The 21,630-nt window shown below is 35.1% G+C and overlaps 1 protein-coding gene across 1 annotated transcript in view; it reads right to left on the bottom strand.

Annotated features, from left to right (window-relative positions):
• The window catches only part of LOC150110101 (putative receptor-type tyrosine-protein phosphatase mosPTP-1), a 349,618-nt gene that overhangs the window by 138,843 nt on the left and 189,145 nt on the right, over positions 1 to 21,630 (bottom strand). The window contains exons 10-11 of the mRNA XM_090413286.1: positions 16,756 to 16,835; positions 1,725 to 1,822 (exon numbers count right to left, since the gene is read on the bottom strand). Coding sequence (XP_090269412.1) covers positions 1,725 to 1,822; positions 16,756 to 16,835 — 178 coding nt within the window. The remainder of the gene's footprint in view (positions 1 to 1,724; positions 1,823 to 16,755; positions 16,836 to 21,630) is intronic.

Raw genomic sequence — 21,630 nt, 5'->3', positions numbered from 1 at the left:
ATATGTATTTTCCTGGTGATGACCTCAATACAGAGGTTGAAACGTCCAATGTTACTTTCCTAATATTAAGTAAAGTAATGATTTTAACACGTGTGTTGTGTCTCCATATATTCCTAACTATGAATGCTGAAAGTATTACAAAGAAAAGAATTGAAAATATGGAATGATGAAATTAAATAATCAAAATAAAAAAAAGAAGCATATCACAAGTGATAAAGTAGTAAAAGTTAGTTGATATACTAGAATACAAAATGCTACAATACAAAATAACAAGTCTACTACTAGAAGGTGACAACAGAATGTAATAATATATAATTGCTCTATAATTTTCAAATATTGGTTTCAATTTCTTTTTTTATAAATTAAGGACAGGAGCTCCACTCCAATCATCTCAGGGTTTGACCTTGTGATCAAGTGCTTTGGATTGTGCAAGAATAGCTACTGAAAAATTTTCATATTAGTATATATCAGAGAGTAGTTCATTCAAGAGTAGAGTCCTAAGGAACGACTGTGACTAGTGGTGTGCTTCAGGGTTCTGTTCTTGGACTGCTGTTTAATTTGTTCATCAACAATATAGGAAAATATCTGAGAGGAACTGTTCTGTTATTTACTGATGATGCAAAGTTGGGTAAAGCAATAGTTAATACAGATGATGTCAAAATTTTGCAGGATGATTTGGATAGATTGGCAGACTGGGCAAAGGAGAATGGATGTCAGTTTAATGTGGCAAAGTGTAAGGTTATGTATTTTGAGCTGAAAAGATTACCAGCTGTATACATTGGTGGAACTGCACTCTAGGAAACTGACAAAGCTAACGACTTGGGAGTGTTAGTGGATGGGGAGCTAAAGTTTAGGGGTTACATAGCAAAAGTAGTTAAAGCAGCTCATCAGATTACTTGGTTACTGAAGAATACTTTGATGAACAGAGACAAGCAGGTTATTGTTCCTCTTTATGCAGCCTTGATAAGATTCTCTTGACTACTGTGTGCAGATCTGGGTGCCAGGGTTTCTTGGTAATGAGGAGGTGGAGAGGATCCGGAGGCAAGTAACCAAGATGGTAGCAGGCCTATGGAATGAACCTTACGAGAACAGGTTGAAGATTTGTGGGTTACAGAAACTGGTTGACAGGCAGAAAAGGGGTGATATGACTAAGACATTCAAATTACTGATGGAGGTTTTTACAAGATTAATTCAGAGGAAATTTTTCAGAACAAGTTTGGTGGTGGGAGAACTAGGGGCCGTCTATGGAAACTGTAAGAGTGTAGTTAGCAAGGGTGTTAGAGCTAGGTTTTTTTTGCTTGGAGAGTGGTGAATGAGTGGAATAGGCTGCCAGAGTCTGTTGTCCTTCTCCTCAAGCAACTCCATTAGTCTAAGGACTCCACTGAGTTGCTCATAATAATAATAATGATAAATGTTAATAAAAAATTTGCCTTGGAAATAAAAAATTTTCAAGCAGACACTATAGAAATTTGCAAATTTTGCTAACTTGTGAAAATAAAAAATAAAAAAAAAAAATTTGGAATCACTTATAATAAAATGATAAGTTAATTCCTCCTCCAGAGAAATGTCAAATATAGACTTTATTATTAAGGGAATATTTTCTTACATAACAAGCATACATTTATAAAATTTCCTATTTTAGATTCTACACATCTTCAGAATATTCATAAACTAAAAGTCAATAATTAATATTATTGATCCAAAAGCTTGAAATTAAAAGTTACCTCATATTCTCTTGAAAAACCTATATCACCATCTGCATGTAAATCAGCTACATGTTTAGCCCAGAGATGCACTGGAATGGCAGCATATTCAGAGTCATCTGTAAATCCCAAATATAAAATTTTAAAACATAATCATACATTCTTCAGACGAAAAAAAAAACTCAATACATGCATCATCATCAGAAATGTAAATCTGCCTATTTAGAGGTCTGTGTGACTTGAAAAAGTTGAGCTGGGTATCATACTAGACAGTGAAACTCACCTGCTGTTGAGTTTTTCAAACCCACCCATGACTGTAATGGAATTTTGAATCTGTGACCTACTGAGAGACATTCAGCAAACCAAGAATCAGAGTGATTGGAAATTTCTTGCCGCCACTGTAGCCTTCTGATGGGGAGGGAGGGGGAGAGAGAGAGAGAGAGAGAAACTTCACCCCACCACAATTTCGTGTTTGCCTATTGACAAATGTGCCACACATCATGGTGGGTGGTTCTTCAACTGTTACCAAATCTGCATTAACGAATATGTTTGTTTTAGGATATATTAGAAAACAACAGTTAAGGAGAATATTATCTTTGAGCCATCCAATTGAGAATGGAAAATATAAGGGAGAGAAAGAACACATATAAATAGAAATACTTTCATTATTGGAAAATGAATTATTAATAACTTACATTTGTAATATTGTATATGTATATTCTGTAAGTTGCTGGATGAAGGGAATAACGTGATCCTATAAATAGTAGACATGGATATTTGAATTTATTATGGACATAATTTAAATCAAAAAAAAAAAAAAAAAATATGAGGAGAGGGAAAGAGATTTGTTTGCATAATATAAATAACTAACCAATAATAAATAGCAGCTGTATGCATAGGTAGCAGTACCGGAACAAGATAATTTTGTGACCCAGGCAGACTCTCTTGCTTTTAAAAATTGTAAAGTTTCTAACAGCGAATTGATATTTTACGGAAGTAAACTATCATTTTTGAATTTGAAATTTGTGAATCACTCTTTTCATTATTTTTGGAAGGAGTGCAGGCTCTAAGGCCCTAGTTTTGGTGCCCCCCCCCATGTTTGGCACCTTGGGCAGGTGCCCAGTCAGCCTGCCCCCTTAATCCAGCACTGCTCAGTAGTTAACTATAAGGAGAGATTAATTGAACAAACTAATAATGTTGATGAGGTGATTCATCTAGGCATGGCAGGAATACATGTATGTTAATGGAAAACAGCAAATCATCTTGTACAATTTTTTGTGCTTATCTTGTTATGTGTATTTATTTCTATTTCGCTTTGTTTTCTAATAATTTTCTTTTATTCACTGATGATAAGTATACACTTTTTATAGTAATATATACATAAATAATTTCAGATCATCATTGAAATTATTCATCCTTTCGTGAACCGTACAGTCATTACAAACTTTTTCTTTTTATCAGCAATTCTTCAACTATCAATAATAGATATCTTGTATATTCTAGCATTTTGTTTGGAAATCAATGGATGCAACACAGCCCTTTTCATATAATACACAGAAGGATTCATTTTTATCCAGGAATAGATGATTTTTTTACCCATGTTTGTTTTTCCAAAACAAACATGGGTAAAAAAACATTTCTACAGAAAATGTTGTATTACTAAATACAGTATACACACACACACGTTTACTGTCCTATATTTAGCAACCATTAGCAAAGTGTAATTAGAAACAACTGGAATAACACTTCATAATGAAAACCACATTCTCCACCCTGTATAGACAACAAGCTATATGCATGCAAAGCCAAACAGTTTTAAGATAGCACCAAACATATTATCTAACTAAATACATTTGTTCTAACATCTTCTTTCAAATTTTCAGTTGCAGAAAATATGCAGTAACCAACTGTTTATAATAGTCACTGGGTGCAGAAAGCAAATGATTTATCTAAAGCAAATTTTCTAAAACAAATAAAGGTGTGCGTACACACACACACACACACACACACACACACACACACACACACACACACACACACACACACAATCCAATGGTAAGTAGCTGTTGGATTTTGGCTCAGGACATGGACTGGTTATTACTAAAATGATGGTCCAACATAAAAATGTGCACAAAGTCACATTGAGAAAAGAAGATGCAAGAAATAAAAAAAAAAAGGGTCACTGGCTATGTTATTGTTGACAGTGATGTTTACCCACTGGTTCAGGAAACAAGAGTGTACAAAGGATTTGAAACTGGAAGTGATCACCACCATTCAGTCTTGAGCAGGATAAAACTGAATTTCATATTGCAAAGAAGAGTATGCGAGAAAGTTTTAACCGATTCACAGAGAAAGTGAATCGGAAAAAACTTTCACAAATCATGGTGAGGTTCTTTACAAAACTCAGAAAGTTAAAGAGGGGTAAAAAGAAAAGAGGAAAGCATATCAAAAGTTCCTGGCAAATAAGTAGCTTGTGCTCTTAGAGAATACAGAGACAGGTGTAAGAAAGCAAAACAGTGTGTAAAATTAGCTAAACAAAAGTAATGGAAAGACACTGGAAAGAACATTGAAAGTAAATATCATGAAGGTGGCAAAATATTTTGGAGACTATTGAAAAACCTTAGAAATGGAGGAAAATGCTGTAAAAGGAATTAGAGATGATTAAAAGTGACATGAAAACTAGGGATAAAGACATCTTTGATGTATGGAGTAATTCCTTCGAAAAATTGCTAAATGAAACAAGCAATGACACAGTGGTAAAAAACATTCAATAGGCATGCAATCAGGAATACATATCCATATTTGAAGTAGAAAAAGCCATCAAAAGTCTGAAATGTGGAAAGGCAGGAGGAGTAGATGATATTTGACCAGAAATGCTCAAGTATGTCTTGCAGTGGCTGCACTGAGTAATTCAGAAGGCCTGGACAGATGGTCAAATTCTGGATGATTGATGTAGAGATCTCAACATAGTACCCATCTATAAAAAATGGAAATAGAACTGAATGTGAGAATTACAGAGATATTTCCCTATTGAGAGTTCCTGGTGAGATATATGCAAGTATAATTGAGAAATATGTATAACTGAGATAAGAATGGAACTACAATAAGGAACCAAGAACAAATCCTAAGCAGGCTAGAAGAATTTTATAAAGAACTCTATAATGATCTGTCAATAGATAAATCAAATATAAATAACTCGTCTCCATTGCATATGGAATTCATCCCACCATTCACTTCAGATGAAATAAAACAAGCATTAAAACAAATGAAAAATGGAAAATGTCCTGGTGAAGATCAAATTCACATAGAATTAATTAAATGGGGAGAAAACAATATAATTCACCATGTCACAAACTTACTAAATCTAAGCCTATAAGAGGAGGATAAGATACCAGAAAATTGGAAAAATGCTACTTTGATACTGTTATTTAAAAAAGGGGACAAAGAAGAAGTAAAGAACTATAGACCAATTAGCATTCTCTCTAATCTGTACAAAATTCTCACAAAAGTAATAATAAACACCTCTCTAGACTCAAATCAACCAGCAGTACAAGCAGGATTCCATAAAGGCTTTAACATGATTGATCATATTCATGCAGTAAAACAAATAATAGAAAAAGCAGAAGAAAACCAATTGCCTCTCTGTTTAGCCTTCATTGATTATGAAAAAGCATTTGATTCCATCAAAACTAATGCAATAATCAAAGCACTCCAGAATCAGTTCGAACGAGTCCATAGTCCATATATTCTCCAAAACGAGTTCCTGGAGAATATATGGACCTCCTCCAGGCAATATACCTCACTGCAACAACAACAACAATCCAACTTCACATGAGCAGCAATAAAATATCAATTGAAAGTGTCTGACAAGGAGACTCTCTATCACCCAAAATCTTTACAGCAGTCCTTCAAGAAATATTTAATAATATAAACTGGACAAACCTTGGTATAAAAATTGTTAAGCCTGAACTTAACACACCTAAGATATGCAGATGATATCATAATTTTTACAAACACTCCAGAAGACCTTAATACAATGATAGAAGACCTATATCATGAAGGCAGAAAAGTCAGTCTAAAGATAAACAGAGAAAAAACTAAAATCATGTTTAATCATTTTGTAACACCAAAAAACATAATAATAGAAAACAATTTCTTGGAAAGAGTTTCTTCATACTTAGGTCATCTCATTGATCTAAACTGTGGACTCCAAAAGGAAATAAATAGGGAAGTTCAACTTGCCTGGAGTGCATTCAGAAAATTGAAAATGCATTTTTCAAAACAATTATGTCCCACTCTGTTTAAAAAGGAAGACATTTAACCAGTGTATACTTCCAGTCATCTCATATGGTTGTGAAACTTGGTCGCTAACAAAAGCACTGGCAAATAAATTAACAACTCAAAGAAAAATGGAGAGGTTGATGCTAGGCATCACATTAAAAGATAAGAAGTGAAACACCTGGATAAGAAGCCAGACTCGCATCACTGACATCATTCTTCATCACAAGCAACTAAAATGGAAATGGGCCAGACATCTATCCAGAAGAGATGAGCAATGGACCACCATACTAACGAACTGGATTCCTAAAGATGGGAAACGAGGCCGAGGATGTCCTAAAAGAAGGTGGAGTGATGAATTGTCAAATTTTGTTGGGGAAAATTAGTCAACCATTGCCAAGAACAGAGAAAGGTGGAAAGAACTGGAGAAGACCTTTGTCCAGCAGTGGACAGAAAATGGCTGAAAAGAAGAAGAAAAATTGAGAAATGGCTAGGCAAAATTGTGGAAGGGAAGCTTGGTGAAGAACAAGCTGATTTCAGGTCAAATAGGGGTTTTCAAATTCAGATTTTTACTTTAAGACAAATAGTTGAGAAAATGTGGGAATATAACAAGGATCTGTATTTGTTTCATAGATCTGGAAAAGCATCAAGAAGAAAGCTATTCAAAATGCTACAGTTATATGATGTCAATGGACACTTGCCACAGGCACTTCATACCCTCATTACTGTACTGGCAGTTAGAACTGAAGGAGCTACAGGAAAATGGTTTGATATTAAATCAGGTGTCAGACAAGGATGTACAATATCTCATCTGTTATTCATCATCTATATGGATCACATTATGAAGTGCTATCGAACTGATGTCAAAATTGAAGATGTTAATCTCAGCCAAGCAGATGATGTGATACTTCTAAATAAATCCAGTACAAGATTCCCTGACTAAACTGAATAACTGTTGTAATCAATCTGAGATAAAAAATCAGCAATAAAAAGACAAAGACAATCAAAATAGAGAGAAACACTGAAAATATCAACAAGAACTTATGTATTTCAGCTGCATACACAGAATTTTCAGTGCAGATAGCAAATTAAATATGGAAATCAACAACAGAATTATGAAAGCTGGTATGGTAGGAAGTCAATTGAATAAATTTATATGGAATAAGAGAGGGAAAAATCAGCCAAAAGCAAATTAGCTGTATATAAGGCAGTGTTCAAACCAATTTTAACTTATCGATCTGAGAGATGGATTAGAAATAAAACTCTTGATCATTAGATTAGAGGAGTGAACAGATGGAATCAATAGCAATATCATATTAAAAATGAGGATATTAGGAAAGAACTTGACAATGTTAGCATTTGGAAATGTGTTAGCAGAGTTAATCTCAGGTTGAACAGCCACATAATGAAGGAGGGAAGAGTAGCAAAACAAGTGTTTTCTTTGTCAGGATTGGCAGGAAAAAGACCCAGACAAATACAAAGACATAGGTGGACTGATACAATAAAAAGTGTCTTAGAAGACAGAAATATAATATTAGATAATATTGGAGTATTGACAGATAACAGATTAATTTGGAGGAAAATTGTAATTTCTTTTCATAATATACTGTACACTCTCTGAAGATATGTCAGGAATTTAATGACAGAATTGAATTGTTGTGTGTGTGTAAACTTGAAATAGGATCAAAAATGAGATTTTTGATATCACTATAAGTAAAAATGCAAATTTTACAAATAAAATTCTACTGAAAAGTTTGCAACTCCCATGCTGTATAAACTTTGAGAAAATATATTTGCCTGATGTGGAAGATACATACATGCATATATACATACAGTCTTCCTCCTGGGTATTTTTCCTCTTCATCATCAAATTCCTGACATTTACCCTCAAGGGTTGTACAGGATATGATAGTACTAAATGAAAAATTTACATCATTGATAACTTCCTACCTACAATTTTCTGCCAAAATCAATCTGTTACCTGTCAAAGCTACAACATTGTCAGATCTTATATTTATATATCTATCATCTAAGGCACTTTTTACCATATCAATCTCCTATATCTGTCGTTTTCCTGCCAACCTGGCAGAGAACACTTGTCTGGCTAATTTTTCCTCGCCCATTCTGTTTAAGTGACCATACCACCTGAGATTAGCTTTGCTAATGCATTCCTGGATGCTGACAATGTCAAGTACTTTCCTAATATCCCCATTTTTAATATGATATTGCCACTGATGCCATTTGTTCATGCCCTAATCTTTCTCAGAACTCTCATATCTACGGTCTCTAGTCTTTGGTCAAGTGTTTACTTCTGACCCAGCTCTCAGATCCATAAGTTAAAATTGGTTTGAACACTGTCTTGTATACAGCAAATATACAAGATTTAGTGTTCAAAATTTAGTGTTTTTGACTAATTTCTTTCTCATTCCATATAAATTTATTCAGTTGACTTTCTACCATACCAGATTTGTTGATTCTGTTGTCTATTTCCATATATAATTTACCGACTAAAAATCATGCCTAAGTAGCTGAAATGTTTTACTTGTTCAATAGGTTCTCCATTCACAATGCAGCTGATATTTTCAATGCTTCTGCATATTTTCATTATCTTTGTCTTGTTATTGCTGACCTTCATACCATATCTATCACAACAGTTATTCAATTTAGTCAGGGAATCTTGCAGACTTGTAGCAGGTTTATTTAGAAGTATAACATCATCTGCATAAAGCAAGGAGCTGACATTAACATCTCCAATTTTGATATCAGGTTTAATACCACTTTCCTTCATAATGTAATCCATATAGATAATGAATAACAGAGGCGATAATGTACATTCTTGTCTGACACCATACTTAACATTAAACTATCTCTCTGTACTTTCTTCAATTCTAACTGCTGACTTACAACTCAAATAAAGACTAAGTATTGCTTGATATAATGATCCACTTACACCATACAATTGTAGCGTTTTGAATAGCTTCTCTCTTGGCACCTTGTCATATGCTTTTTCCAGATCTACAAAACTTAAATACAGATCTTTGTTATATTCCCATGACTTTTCAACTATTTGTCATAAATTGAATATCTGATCCTGACAGCCTCTATTTGGCCTGAATCCAGCTTATTCCTCACCAAGCTTCTCTTCCACAATCCTTCTCAACCGTTTCTCAAGTATACTGGCATAAATCTTACCAGGAACACTCAGTAGAGAAATACCTCTGTAATTCTCACAATCAGTTTTATTTCCCTTTTTATATATGGGTACTATGAGAGCTCTAATCTAATCATCTGGAATTAGTTCTTCTGTCCAGGCCATCTGAACTATGCAGTGTAGCCACTGTAAAACTTTTATACCTCCATACTTGAGCATTTCTGGTCAAATATCATCAACTCCAGCTGCCTTTCCACATTTCAGACTTTTGATGGCTTTTTCTACTTCAAGCATGGATATGTATTCCTGATTGCATGCCTGGTCAGTGTTTTTTTATCACTGTGCTGTCATCACTGCTAGTTTCATTTAGCAATTTTTCAAAGTAATTACTCCATACTTCAAGCATATCTTTTTCTACCATTTTCATATCACCTTTATCATCTCTAATTCCTTTTACAGCACTATTTCCTCCATTTCTGAGCTTCTTCAACAACCTCCAGAATATCTTGCCACCTTCTTGATATTTATTTTCTATGTTCTTACCAAAGTCTTCCCATGACTTTTGTTTAGCTTGTTTTACACAGTGTTTAGCTTTCTTACATTTGTCTCTGTATTCTCTAAGAGCACAAGCTGACTTATTTGCCAGGAACTTTTGATATACTTTCTTCTTTTCCTTCACTGCCTCTTTAATTTCCTGTGTCCACCATGGAGTTCTGATTTTTCTATCCTTGCAGACAACCATACCACATGCCTCTCTGGCAGAATCAATCAATGTTTCCTTCAGAGCTTGCCACTGAATCTTGAAGGTTTGATTCCTGTTCTCAAACTCATTCATTTTTTCTCGAATAATGTTTGCATATTTTAGTCTACAGTTCACATCTGAGAGCTGCTCAACTTTTATTCATTTTAAAACTTTCTTACATGTTCTTCTTTTCAATATGAAATTCAATTTTATCCTGCTTAAGACTAAATGGTGATCACTTCCAATTTCAAATCCTGTGTACACTCTAGTGTCCTGCACCAGAGAGAAAACATCACTATCAACAATAACATAGTCAATGAGACTTTTCTTATTCCTTTCCTCTTATCTCCATGTGAATTTGTGCACATTTTTATGTTGGAACATGGTATTAGTAATAACCAGTCCATGTCCTGAGCAGAAATCCAACACAGGTATTTGCCATTATTATTAGCTTTGCTCTTTTCTCCAAATTTTCCCAAAATATTTTTGTATGTCTGACAATCATTTCCTACTCTGCTATTTAGATCCCCAACAAGGTCCAACTTTTCATTTTTCATTGTGTCAGTTGCTTTTTCTAAAGCCTCAAAAATTTCCTCACTTCTACCTTAGGAGAACCGTCTGGGACCATAGACACAAATAAGTCTCATTGTCCAGTTCCCACTTATGATATTTGCCCACATCACTCTACTTGAGACTGCCTGCTATTCAAGAAGATTAACCTCGTATTTAGTGTTGAATACTATGGCTATTCCTTCTTTTCCTTGATTGTCATTATGTTGGAGGCTTAATGGATTGTATACAGCACTCAGAAAGGATTAAAAACAGAATTTAATTCTTCCTATATTTCATCTCAGTCAATGAGACATCTTCAGGGATTACAAAAAAAACTAATGTAACATAAAAACAAATAACAAACAATACCAAGCCCAACTATGTGGGAGACACTAAAGTCCTATCCAGGTGTAGCGCCCCTCTAAGGGCGGTTGTAAGTGGCCTATAATGTAAAGTGGGACCTCTGCTGATAAGCGTTTACCAAATTTTAGGAAGCTTAATGCAACCATATTTGTTAAGATTTGGTTGATTCCTGAGAGCTGCTGCTGATTCTAATAATAGTCACCACAGCAAATTCTCTTTTGAATTTGCTGTGGTGGAGCATGGTGGTTTTTTTCATGAAATCCTGTGAGTTGTATCCAAGACATGGATAGCCAGGCCTGACTGACCATAGTCGTGCTTGCAGATGTATGGCTTATGTTCCTCCAGGCAGATAGTAGCTGATCTCCCTATCTGTCCAAAGTACGCCAGTTTACAGGAACAGGGTACTTTATAGACTCCAGGCACTGAGAGAGGAGGGAGCTGATCTTTTGTAGAGCAGATGAGGGTAACAAGTTTGCAGTGGGGCTTAAATGCTGTTTGTAGGTTGTATTTTTTTTTAAATCTTGGCTATTTTTTCAGATGCGTCACGGATGTAGGTATGGTGACGGCATTTCTAAACTCTTTTTGAAAAGAAGACCGGGCAATCGGGGAGGAACTGATTATTTTTCTAATGCTGGGATCACTGTAGCCATTGGAGAGGAAAGTGTTGTGTATGTGGTCAAGCTCAGTTGTAAGGACGGTTCCACTGGAACAAAGATTGCGGGCTCTCTTGGTAAGAGTTTTAATAATGCCATATTGTTGAGCAGGGTGGTGGTGGGAGCATTTGTGGATGTATCTACCTATGTGCGTGGGTTTTCTATATACCGTGAAGGAAAGTGTACCATTGGGGAGGCTTGTAACTAAGGTGTCTAGGAAGGATAAGCAATTGTTCTTTTCCTTTTCCATCGTGAACTGGATTCTTGGATGGAGGCTGTTGAGGTGACTGAGGAAGGCTTCTAATGTCTGGGCCATGAGAACAAATAGAGAACACATCATCTACATATCTTAGCCAGATGGAAGGTTTGAGAGGGGCTGAGTTTATGGCTCATTTTTCAAAATCTTCCATATAAAAATAGGCAAGGGGGGGGGGGGTGAGAGTGGGGAACCCATGGTGGTTCCTTCTATCTGCTTATAGAATTTGTTCTTCCAAGAAAAATAACTAGAATAATTCCACTCCAAAAAAGCCCTCCACATTTATAACCACACTAGGCACTACTGAGGGAACAAATCGGCGCTACTCGTGCCACCCTCTCTGTGACTAATGCCGCCATTGGCTCCTTACAATCGGAGCTCTCCGCTGTACTTAACTCTGAACATTAGTCTATTCTCTCTGGCATCTCGGAAGCTTCTGCACAGAAAGAATTTCAAAAAATAAACATATCAAGAAATTTAACAACCTTTGTAAAGCCACGCTGCAACTGCAAATTCAACCGTTCCAGACAGTAGTGAACTTATCGTCCAAAAGGCTCAGCGACGATGCCGTTAGTACCCTAAGCCTCAGCCACAATTTCGTGGTCGTTCCGAAAGAAGTGCCGGTGCTTAATTTGATGTTTAATGTCGAATGCAGGATCTGTCGCTTAGCACTGGAGATAGCAAACAACATCAGACTTGACATTGCTAACATCCTCGCCCAGTCTTCGCCTCCTAAAAGTAATTTATCGTCCTCCCAATGCACTGCTCTTGTGAAATTACAAAAAGAAAAAAGTATCGTTATCATCAGAGCTGATAAGGGTAATGCCACAGTCGTTCTTAATGCCACGGAATACAATCGAAAAATGGGGATTATCCTATGAGATCGCTCTACCTAAACCCCGCTAGAACATGACCCCACAAAAACACAAGTTAAAAACTTACTTAAAAAAGTGTTCCTGGCCCCCGAAAATCACGAAGAAACTCAAACCTTCCTGTTCCCATCCTCCCCGAATATACGGTTTACCAAAAATCCACAAATCCAATTCCCCACTATGACCTACAGTAGATTCCACTAACTCACCTTGCTACAAACTGTCAAAACAGCTGGCCAACTCTCTGACCTCCCTCATTACACTTTCCACATCCTATATAAAAAAAACTCTACCCATTTCAAAACGATCATAGAAAATTTAACACCTTAAATAACACTGACATATTGGTAAGCTTTGACATCTCCTCATTGTTTACCAATATTCCCTTAATTGATACCTTAACACTCTTAAAAATCGTTTTTCCTTCTGACATCTCAGATCTCTTTTCCTTTGCCATCTATTCTGGTTATTTTTCTTGGAAGAACAAAATCTATAAGCAGATAAAAGGAACTGCCATGGGTTCCCCCCCCCTCTCACCCCCCATGCCAATTTTTATATGGAAGATTTTGAAAAACGAGCCATAGACTCAGCCCCTCTCAAACCTTCCATCTGGCTAAGATATGTAGATGATGTGTTCTCTATTTGTCCTCATGGCCCAGACACATTAGAAGCCTTCCTCAGTCACCTCAACAGCCTACATCCAAGAATCCAGTTCACGATGGAAAAGGAAAAGAACAATTGCTTACCCTCCCTACACACCTTAGTCACAAGCCTCCCCAATGGGTACACTTTCCTTCGATATATAAAAAACTCACGCACATAGGTAGATACATCCACCACCCTGCTCAACAATATGGCATTATTAAAACTCTTACCAAGAGAGGCCATAATCTTTGTTCCAGTGGAACCGTCCTTACAACTGAGCTTGACCACATACACAACACTTTCCTCTCCAATGGCTACAGTGATCACAGCATTAGAAAAATAATCAGTTCCTGCCCGATTGCCTGGTCTTCTCTTCAAAAAGAGTTTAGAAATGCCGTCACCATACCCTACATCCGTGGCACATCTGAAAAAATAGCCAAGATTTAAAAAAAATACAACCTAAAAACAGCATTTAAGCCCCACTGCAAACTTGCTACCCTCATCTGCTCTACAAAAGATCAGCTCCCTCCTCTCTCAGTGCCTGGAGTCTATAAAGTACCCTATTGCTGTAAACTGGCATACTTTGGACAGATAGGCAGATAAGCTACTATCCGCCTGGAGGAACATAAGTCATACATCTGCAAGCACGACTATGGTCAGTCAGGCCTGGCTGACCATGTCTTGAATACAACTCACAGGATCTCATGGAAAAAAACCATCATGCTCCACCACAGCAAATTCAAAAGAGAAAGACTATTCTTAGAATCAGCAGCAGCTCTCAGGAATCAACCAAATCTTAACAAATATGGTTGCATTAAGCTTCCTAAGATTTGGGAAACGCTTATCAGCAGAGGTCCCACTTTACATTCCAGGCCACCTACAACTGCCCTAGAGGGCACTACACCTAGATAGGACTTTAGTGTCTCCCACATAGTTGGGCTTAGTATTGTTTGTTATTTGTTTTTATGTTACATTAGTGTTTTTTGTAATCATTGAAGATGTCTCATTGACTGAGACGAAATATAGGAAGAATTAAATTCTGTTTTTAATCCTTTCTGAGTGCTGTATACAATCCATTAAGCCTCCAACATGATGTTCTCACGGCACTTAAGCCTCTACACACAGGCTTGATTGTCATTGCCTGAATATAACATTTTGTATTTATTGCTCAGAAGAGCTCACCAGTTTTGGTCTTTTTTGTTTCAGTCACCCCTATTATGTCGATCTGGTACTTATCCAATTCATCAGCTAGCGCCATTTCTTTGCCATTCGGGCTCCTTATGTTGATAGTACTGATCTTCAATTCTGGTGATATTGAGTTGGGATGTGTTTTAGGATTTGTTCCAGTATCTGCCTTTTCACTGTTCGCCCTGGTTCCCTGGCGAAAACAATGGGGGCCTTATTTAACTGGGCAACGCCCCAGCTGCATGAAATTCTATCATGTTGTACCATCATTTAATATTGTGGTTTAAGCCATAAGAATACAATTTGGTTGGCTAAATCCCAAATTGGCAGCCCATCCTCGTTCGTTCAGTATCCAGGTAGATACCTAACAGGGTGTAGCACAAGAAGGTGAGGATTGGACATTAGGTCAGAAGCCCTGGTCAGTTCTCCACATTCCTTTAAAGGCTATGTGGAGGTCTCCTCTCAGTTATACAGCTTTGACCCTTAAGCATCCCATAAATTAAAAGAGGTATGAATATTGTCTTGTATATATACTGCAAGTTTAGTGTCGTGACTAATTTCTTTCTTATTCTATAAATTTATTCATCTCACCCTTCACCATAATTCTATTAGGTGGATGGCCACATTAATTATTCTATTGTATTGTATGTTTCCACATAATTTTTTTTTTTTTACAACAATGATCATAATTAGCAATCTGATATTAAATTGTGAAAGTGAGACTATTAATATTATGAACTGTTTGGGCTTAGCTCTTTGGAATTATAACCAAAGAAACTAAGACTAGTAGGCTAGTGTATATTATACCTGTTAGTTGTTTTTCTGGCTAGTTTGTCTGCTTTGCAAGATAAAACACCAAAATCTCTAGGAGGAAAAATATTCCCACATCCATATGAGACTGGCTAACTCACTTCAGCTGATATGCCTTCATAAAGGTTTTTATACTAGACAGAATTCAAATCAGTCTTTTCAACCAAAAGAAATTACTATTACCAATTTAGATGAAAGCTTGTTAACATTATGAGGCAAATTCTGCATAAATTATTATTATTATGTAGGCACAAGAGTTAATAATGATAATTTTTATTATTACAAATATCAGACTATCATTAGTGTATAAGCAACTTCACAAGGTCAAAATATTTGCAATATGAAATTATTATTAACTGTTGTGCCTACATATTTTAATAATCATTACTATATCACAAGCGGCATTAAAGACATCTTGAATAATAACAGTCAGGATTATAATTTAATAAAAGGTCGTGGGTTATGAACAGAATACTATTTTAAAATATTATGAGCAAAGTTATATAGGCAAGCACAAATTAGCTTGACAGCTCAAAGTTTATTTAATTATTTTTAAATGTGAATAGCACTCGCACATGATTACAGACCTATAATACAATAGTAATAAGTATTAAGAAGAAATTATATTAAAATCCAACTTGATTGGATAGGCTTTGGAAAACATCATGAAGCACTCAAAGAAACATTCCAATCTGCCTTAAAAGAAAAATATTCAAGTCGTATACCTCCAGTCATGACATATTTAAGTGAAATATGAACTTTAACAAAAAAAAAATTGGTTGAGGATTACCCAGAGGAAAATGGAAAGATCATTACTTGGTATTTCCGTTCTAGAAAGGAGTGTGATACTTGGATCAAAGCTCAGACTAGAGTGAGAAACATTATAACAGTCATTAAGAGTTCAAAATGGCAATGGGCAGATCATACTGCAAGATGTAAAACTCAAAAATGGACACAAAGTTGATATCTAAATGGTATCCCAGAAATAGAAAGAGAGAGCTACAGAAAAACCAAAGAGATGGCTGGAATTCAATGGTACAGAAAAACTCAAGATAAAAATGAACAGAGAGCTTCTGAGGGAGGCTTTCATTCAGCAGTGAACAAATAATGGCTGCTGATGAATACAGTAATACAACAGGTAGGCTCTAAGGATTAGATAATCTGGAAACTGCTCTAGAATCCAAACACAGAACTTTTTTTCCAAGTCATTTCTTGCACTCAGTAAGCAGAGTGTGATCTCACACAGGACAATGGAATTCGTTGAGAGACATTCACAACCCTTCATGGCCACATTGAGATTCAAAAACATATCCTACACACACCCACACACACACATCATTCTCCAATATACATATTGGAGAATGATACATTATCCATTCTGCACTGCTTCAGTTTGAAAACTACAAGTTTGGTTCAAACTAACTTGATAGAATAAATGTGCAGTTTAATATTATAACCATTTATACAATTAAATTAGAGAAAGATGGAAATTTGTAACTCTAAAGTCAATCTGAAGCCATCCATATGTTTATATAATAAACTCACCAAAAGTCTCAGACAGTTGAGGAGAGGCTCTGTTCCCTGGTGGGTCATCAAGATAATAATAAGCAGCTTGGAAATATTTTCTATATGGACAAAGAGAAACTACTGTTATATTACTAAAATAATGTGAACTTTTCCCATTAAATTAATTTATTATATCTTATTAATTAAATATCAAGTGGATTCTCAGAGTATTTTTCTCAGTGACATTTGATTTTTCATTCAAATTATAGTTATTTGAAATATTAGTTATATTCAATTGCCAATTTGATGTTTTTAAGGATATTTGTGACATAAAGACTGAATAATATAAGCACATAAACACAAGAAAGATATTTAATTAACCAAATATTTTGGTCTGGAAATAGCAGACCATCTTCAGTGGCACTACAAGAACAGTTTAAAAAAAAAAAAAAATACAAGGTGGAATACTAACAATAGATCATTTAAAAATAGAACAAGCTGCATGATGTTATATCACTAAGTATTAAAGGGAATATTTTTAAGCAGAGACATGCTTGAAATAAAGATATTAATTAATAATATTAAATAACATAAAATTAATATGAATTAATGAGTTATCCTGATTAGACTTTCCCAGATTTTTGATATAGATATACAGTCATTCTGATTCAGGAATTCTTGTGATAGGTTCCATACATCTCCGGGATTTCAGAACCTATTGCAAGAATTCTGAAGAAATATGAGTTAACAGCTACATATTCACCTATTAACAAATCATCTTCCCATTTTCCTTTTCCTAAAGACAAACGCTCAACTATGTCTCTTCCTGGAGTTTATCAAATTCCCTGCAACTGTGATCTCTCCTATTTTGGACAAACTGGACGTTCTCTTGAAAAAAGAATCCAAGAACATCAATCCTCCATTCATCACAACAAACCTGAAAAATCTGGATTGGCTCAGCACGGGATTGAAACTAACCACAACATCCTTTGGTCAAAAACTCGCCTCTTACATAGATCCCATTATAAATTTGAATGTTTATTCAAAGAGAGCGTAGAGGCCTTACTCCATCGTCCTAACCTGAATCGGAATGACTGTATATCTATATAAAAAATCTGGGAAAGTCTAATCAGGATAACTCATTAATTCATATTAATTTTATGTTATTTAATATTATTAATTAATATCTTTATTTCAATCATGTCTCTGCTTAAAAATATTTCCTTTATTACTTAGTGATATAACATCACGCGGCTTGTTCTATTTTTAAATGATCTATTGTTAGTATTCCACCTTGTATTTTTATTTTATTTATTTTTTTTTTTTAACTGTCCTTGTAGTGCCACTGAAGATGGTCTGCTATTTCCAGACCAAAATATTTGGTTAATTAAATATCTTTCTTGCGTTTAGAGCTTATATTATTCATTCAATTGCCAAGAAATGATAGTAATGAATTAAGGACAAGAGCTGTGATGACAAACAATTAAAGATGCAGGCTGTGTAGAAGGAATGGTTGCAAGTTTATGGATGTGTGGAGAGTTGGATGAAAGAATGGATTTATATAAGGATAGTCTGCGCTTAAATACATTTGACATCAAGAGTCTGGAGAAATTATTTAGTGAATGAGACCTAATAAATAAATGATTACGGGAGGAATTATGAACCAAAATTATTGTGAACTGAGACAATAACCAAACCAAAACCTTCTCTGTTCCTAATAAGTTGATTAATTGGCTTAGGCATGGACTCTACTACCATAGAACACATTTTTCTTATTTCTGCATCTCAAAACCATACTTTTATAATGGATTATATTAAGTTATCCTTTGTATCACAATTTAATTTTCCAAATCTCTTTTTTCACTATGGCCCACAAATTTTCTTTTAGGTTTAATGGTAATTTTGAGTTAAACCTGGCCACTGAAGAAGGGCTGGCTGTAGATTTTGTGGGGCCTTGGGAAAAAGTTATTAGTGGGGTCCAAAAATATTTGCAAAAAATAATTTTTTATTGAAAAATCACAATTTTATTAAACATAATTTATAAACATTAAATACATATAGTTATATACTAAAATATATCCCATATCAATACATTTTTGAAACATCAAAAATTCTACTATCAAATTTTCTTAGAAATTTGAAAGTGCAGGGCCTCGGTCTGAGGCCCGAAAAACCAAGGTCTGAGCTGGCCCTGCACTGAAGCAATTGAATGTCATGATTTTTGAGGAACTCTTTCACTTTATTTTGAAGTGTGGCATGAAGGAAGCTCCTCTTGGAATATGAGTTCTTTATCTTTCTGGATCTCTGGGATTACTCTTTTCTCCAATATTTTTATGTATTGCTCACATTTCATCATACCTTCAACAAGCACAAGTGATTCTGGACCATCATGTGTAAAACAACCCCAGAATATCTTTTTAGCTGGGTGTTTAGGAGCTTGTTGAAAGTGGACAGGAGAAGTCTTCTCAGTTGCTGATATGCAAACATAGGGTACTTACTCTCCTTGGACAAAAAAAAAAAAAAATGGCTCTCATCTGAGAATATGACCTTCTTCCACTTCTCAACAGTCCAATCTTTGTACACTTGCCCACTGGAGCTTCTTTTCTGCATAGTCTTTGTCAACAGTTTTCTTTTTTGGAATGTGGTAGTCCTCCCAGCTTCCAGCAATCTCTGATTGACTGTCATGTTAGAAACATTAATCCCACTAGCTGCCAAGTCCTATTTAAGCCTACAGCAGACAATATTGCATTCATTTTGCTTTTCCTAACTAGTAAACATTCTTGATTAAATGGAGGTTTCCTTTTCGGCCCACATTTTCCTTTAATGTCAGGAGAAATGGTACCTATCCCCCTAAACCTCTTTAAAATCGCATTAACAGTATCCAAACCACCACCCCACTCATTGGCAATTTGCCTTCGAGTCATGGATGTGTGCTGAGAAAGAGTACATATTTTTTGAATCCTTTCTTGGAGATGTACCCATTTTATAGCTGCACAAAATGAATAAAACACTATGAATATCAACTTGTTTACACTATTAAAAACACACAATAGTGTTAAATAAACATCATAGAGACAGTTAAAACACACAAGCACTCAACTAAAATAGTGAACTAAAACCAAAACCAAAAAAAATAAACCCAAACCAAAATTATTGTGAGCAACTGGAACAAAAATCAAACCAAACCAAAAACTTGACAAAAATGTGGCCTTTTTTGGTTTAATTTGTTCGCTACTGTATGTGATTGTCTTTAAGTGATAGATGAATTTCTTTGCACAATGTGAGACCACTTCCCCACTTATTAGAAGTCTGAAGTGACATGAAAAAAGTTCTGGGGTTGTTTTATACATGATAGTCCAGAATCACTTGTGCTTGTTGAAGGTATGATGAAATGTGAGCAATACATAAAAATATTGAAGAAAAGAGTAATCCCAGAGATCCAGAAAGATAAAGAACTCGTATTCCAAGAGGAGCTTCCCTCATGCCACACTTCAAAATAAAGTGAAAGAGTTCCTCAAAAATTATGTCATTCAATTGCTTCAGTGCAGGGCTAGCTCAGACCTTGGTGTTTCGGGCGTCAGACCGAGGCTCTGCACTTTCAAATTTCTAAGAAAATTTGATAATAGAATTGTCTTGATATGGGAAATATTTTAGTATATAACTATATGTATTTAATGTTTGTGAATTATGTTTAATAAAATTATATGATTTTTCAATAAAAAAATTATTTTTTGCAAATATTTTTGGACCCCACTAATAACTTTTTCCCAAGGCTCCACAAAACCTACAGCCATGCTTCAGTGGCTAGGTTATACCTATAATTACCACTAATGCAAAAGAAAATTTGTGGGCCATAGTGAAAAAAGAGATTTGGAAAATTAAATTGTGATACAAAGGATAACTTAATATAATCCATTATAAAAGTATGGTTTTGAGATGCAGAAATAAGAAAAATGTGTTCTATGGTGGTAGAGTCCATGCCTAAGCCAATTAATCAACTTATTAGGAACAGAGGAGCATGTATAAATTATTAGATAAAGTTGAAGTTTAATTTTTGTACTTACGAAGTAGGGTCTGGAAAGTTCTGATAAATACCTAGACAAAAATTATATTAAAGAAACTGATAAAACCACAAGACAGAACATACTGGTAGAAGAGTTATGAAGATAACTTATGTTCTTACATTCTTATATCTGCGTATGTTCTTTCTTGTGGTTATATCAGTTGCTTTAATATCATTTTTGTTCTAAGTGTTTATCAGAACTTTCCAGACCACCCTCATATTTTCTTGCAAAATTAAAATTTTTCTTTAAAATATGAGTGTTCAGATTAATTTGTTCACTGCTGTATATCTGTGACCATGGCAGGTTTGAACTCAGAGCTTGTTGGTTGGAGATCAGATAAGCCAACCAGGCTGGCAATAGATATGCAGACTACAGAGGATGAGTATTAAAAAACCCTGGGCAACTTATTATATTTAGCATGAAAAATTCTTCCCTAATATGATGAATCATATTAGGATATTATACGGGTATAAGAAGATTTTGCTATGGCTATTGAACAGATTTTCTTTGGGTTGGATGTTTAGTTCTTGGCTTTTCGTCATGATATTTTGTAAATGGAAAGAGAAAGGTGGACAGGGAAACAGACTCTTACTTAAAATCTGTTAATGAGGAAGTAGATTTCTTCTCGAAGGTCTTCAGATTTGTCATGGAACTGATCGTGCAGGAGAGATTTTTTTAATACAGTGGGCGGTAAGAGACAGAATAAAGGTACTTTCTGGTATTGCTTCGTTATGGTGATTTCCAAAAGCAAGATTTTGTTTAGGCAATAAAGCATAAGAAGTTCACAGATTATGCAAGTTTTGTATTCCAACATGAATTTTAGAGAACTGTTTATACTGCTGGATCATAT

Source organism: Typopeltis vanoorti, chromosome 1 (assembly GCF_054136105.1).
Source record: "Typopeltis vanoorti isolate ZY-2024b chromosome 1, IOZ_Tvanoo_1.0, whole genome shotgun sequence".
Lineage (NCBI taxonomy): Eukaryota > Metazoa > Arthropoda > Arachnida > Uropygi > Thelyphonidae > Typopeltis > Typopeltis vanoorti.
The sequence above is the reverse complement of the archived record's forward strand: the minus strand, read 5'-3'. Positions and strand labels throughout refer to the sequence as shown.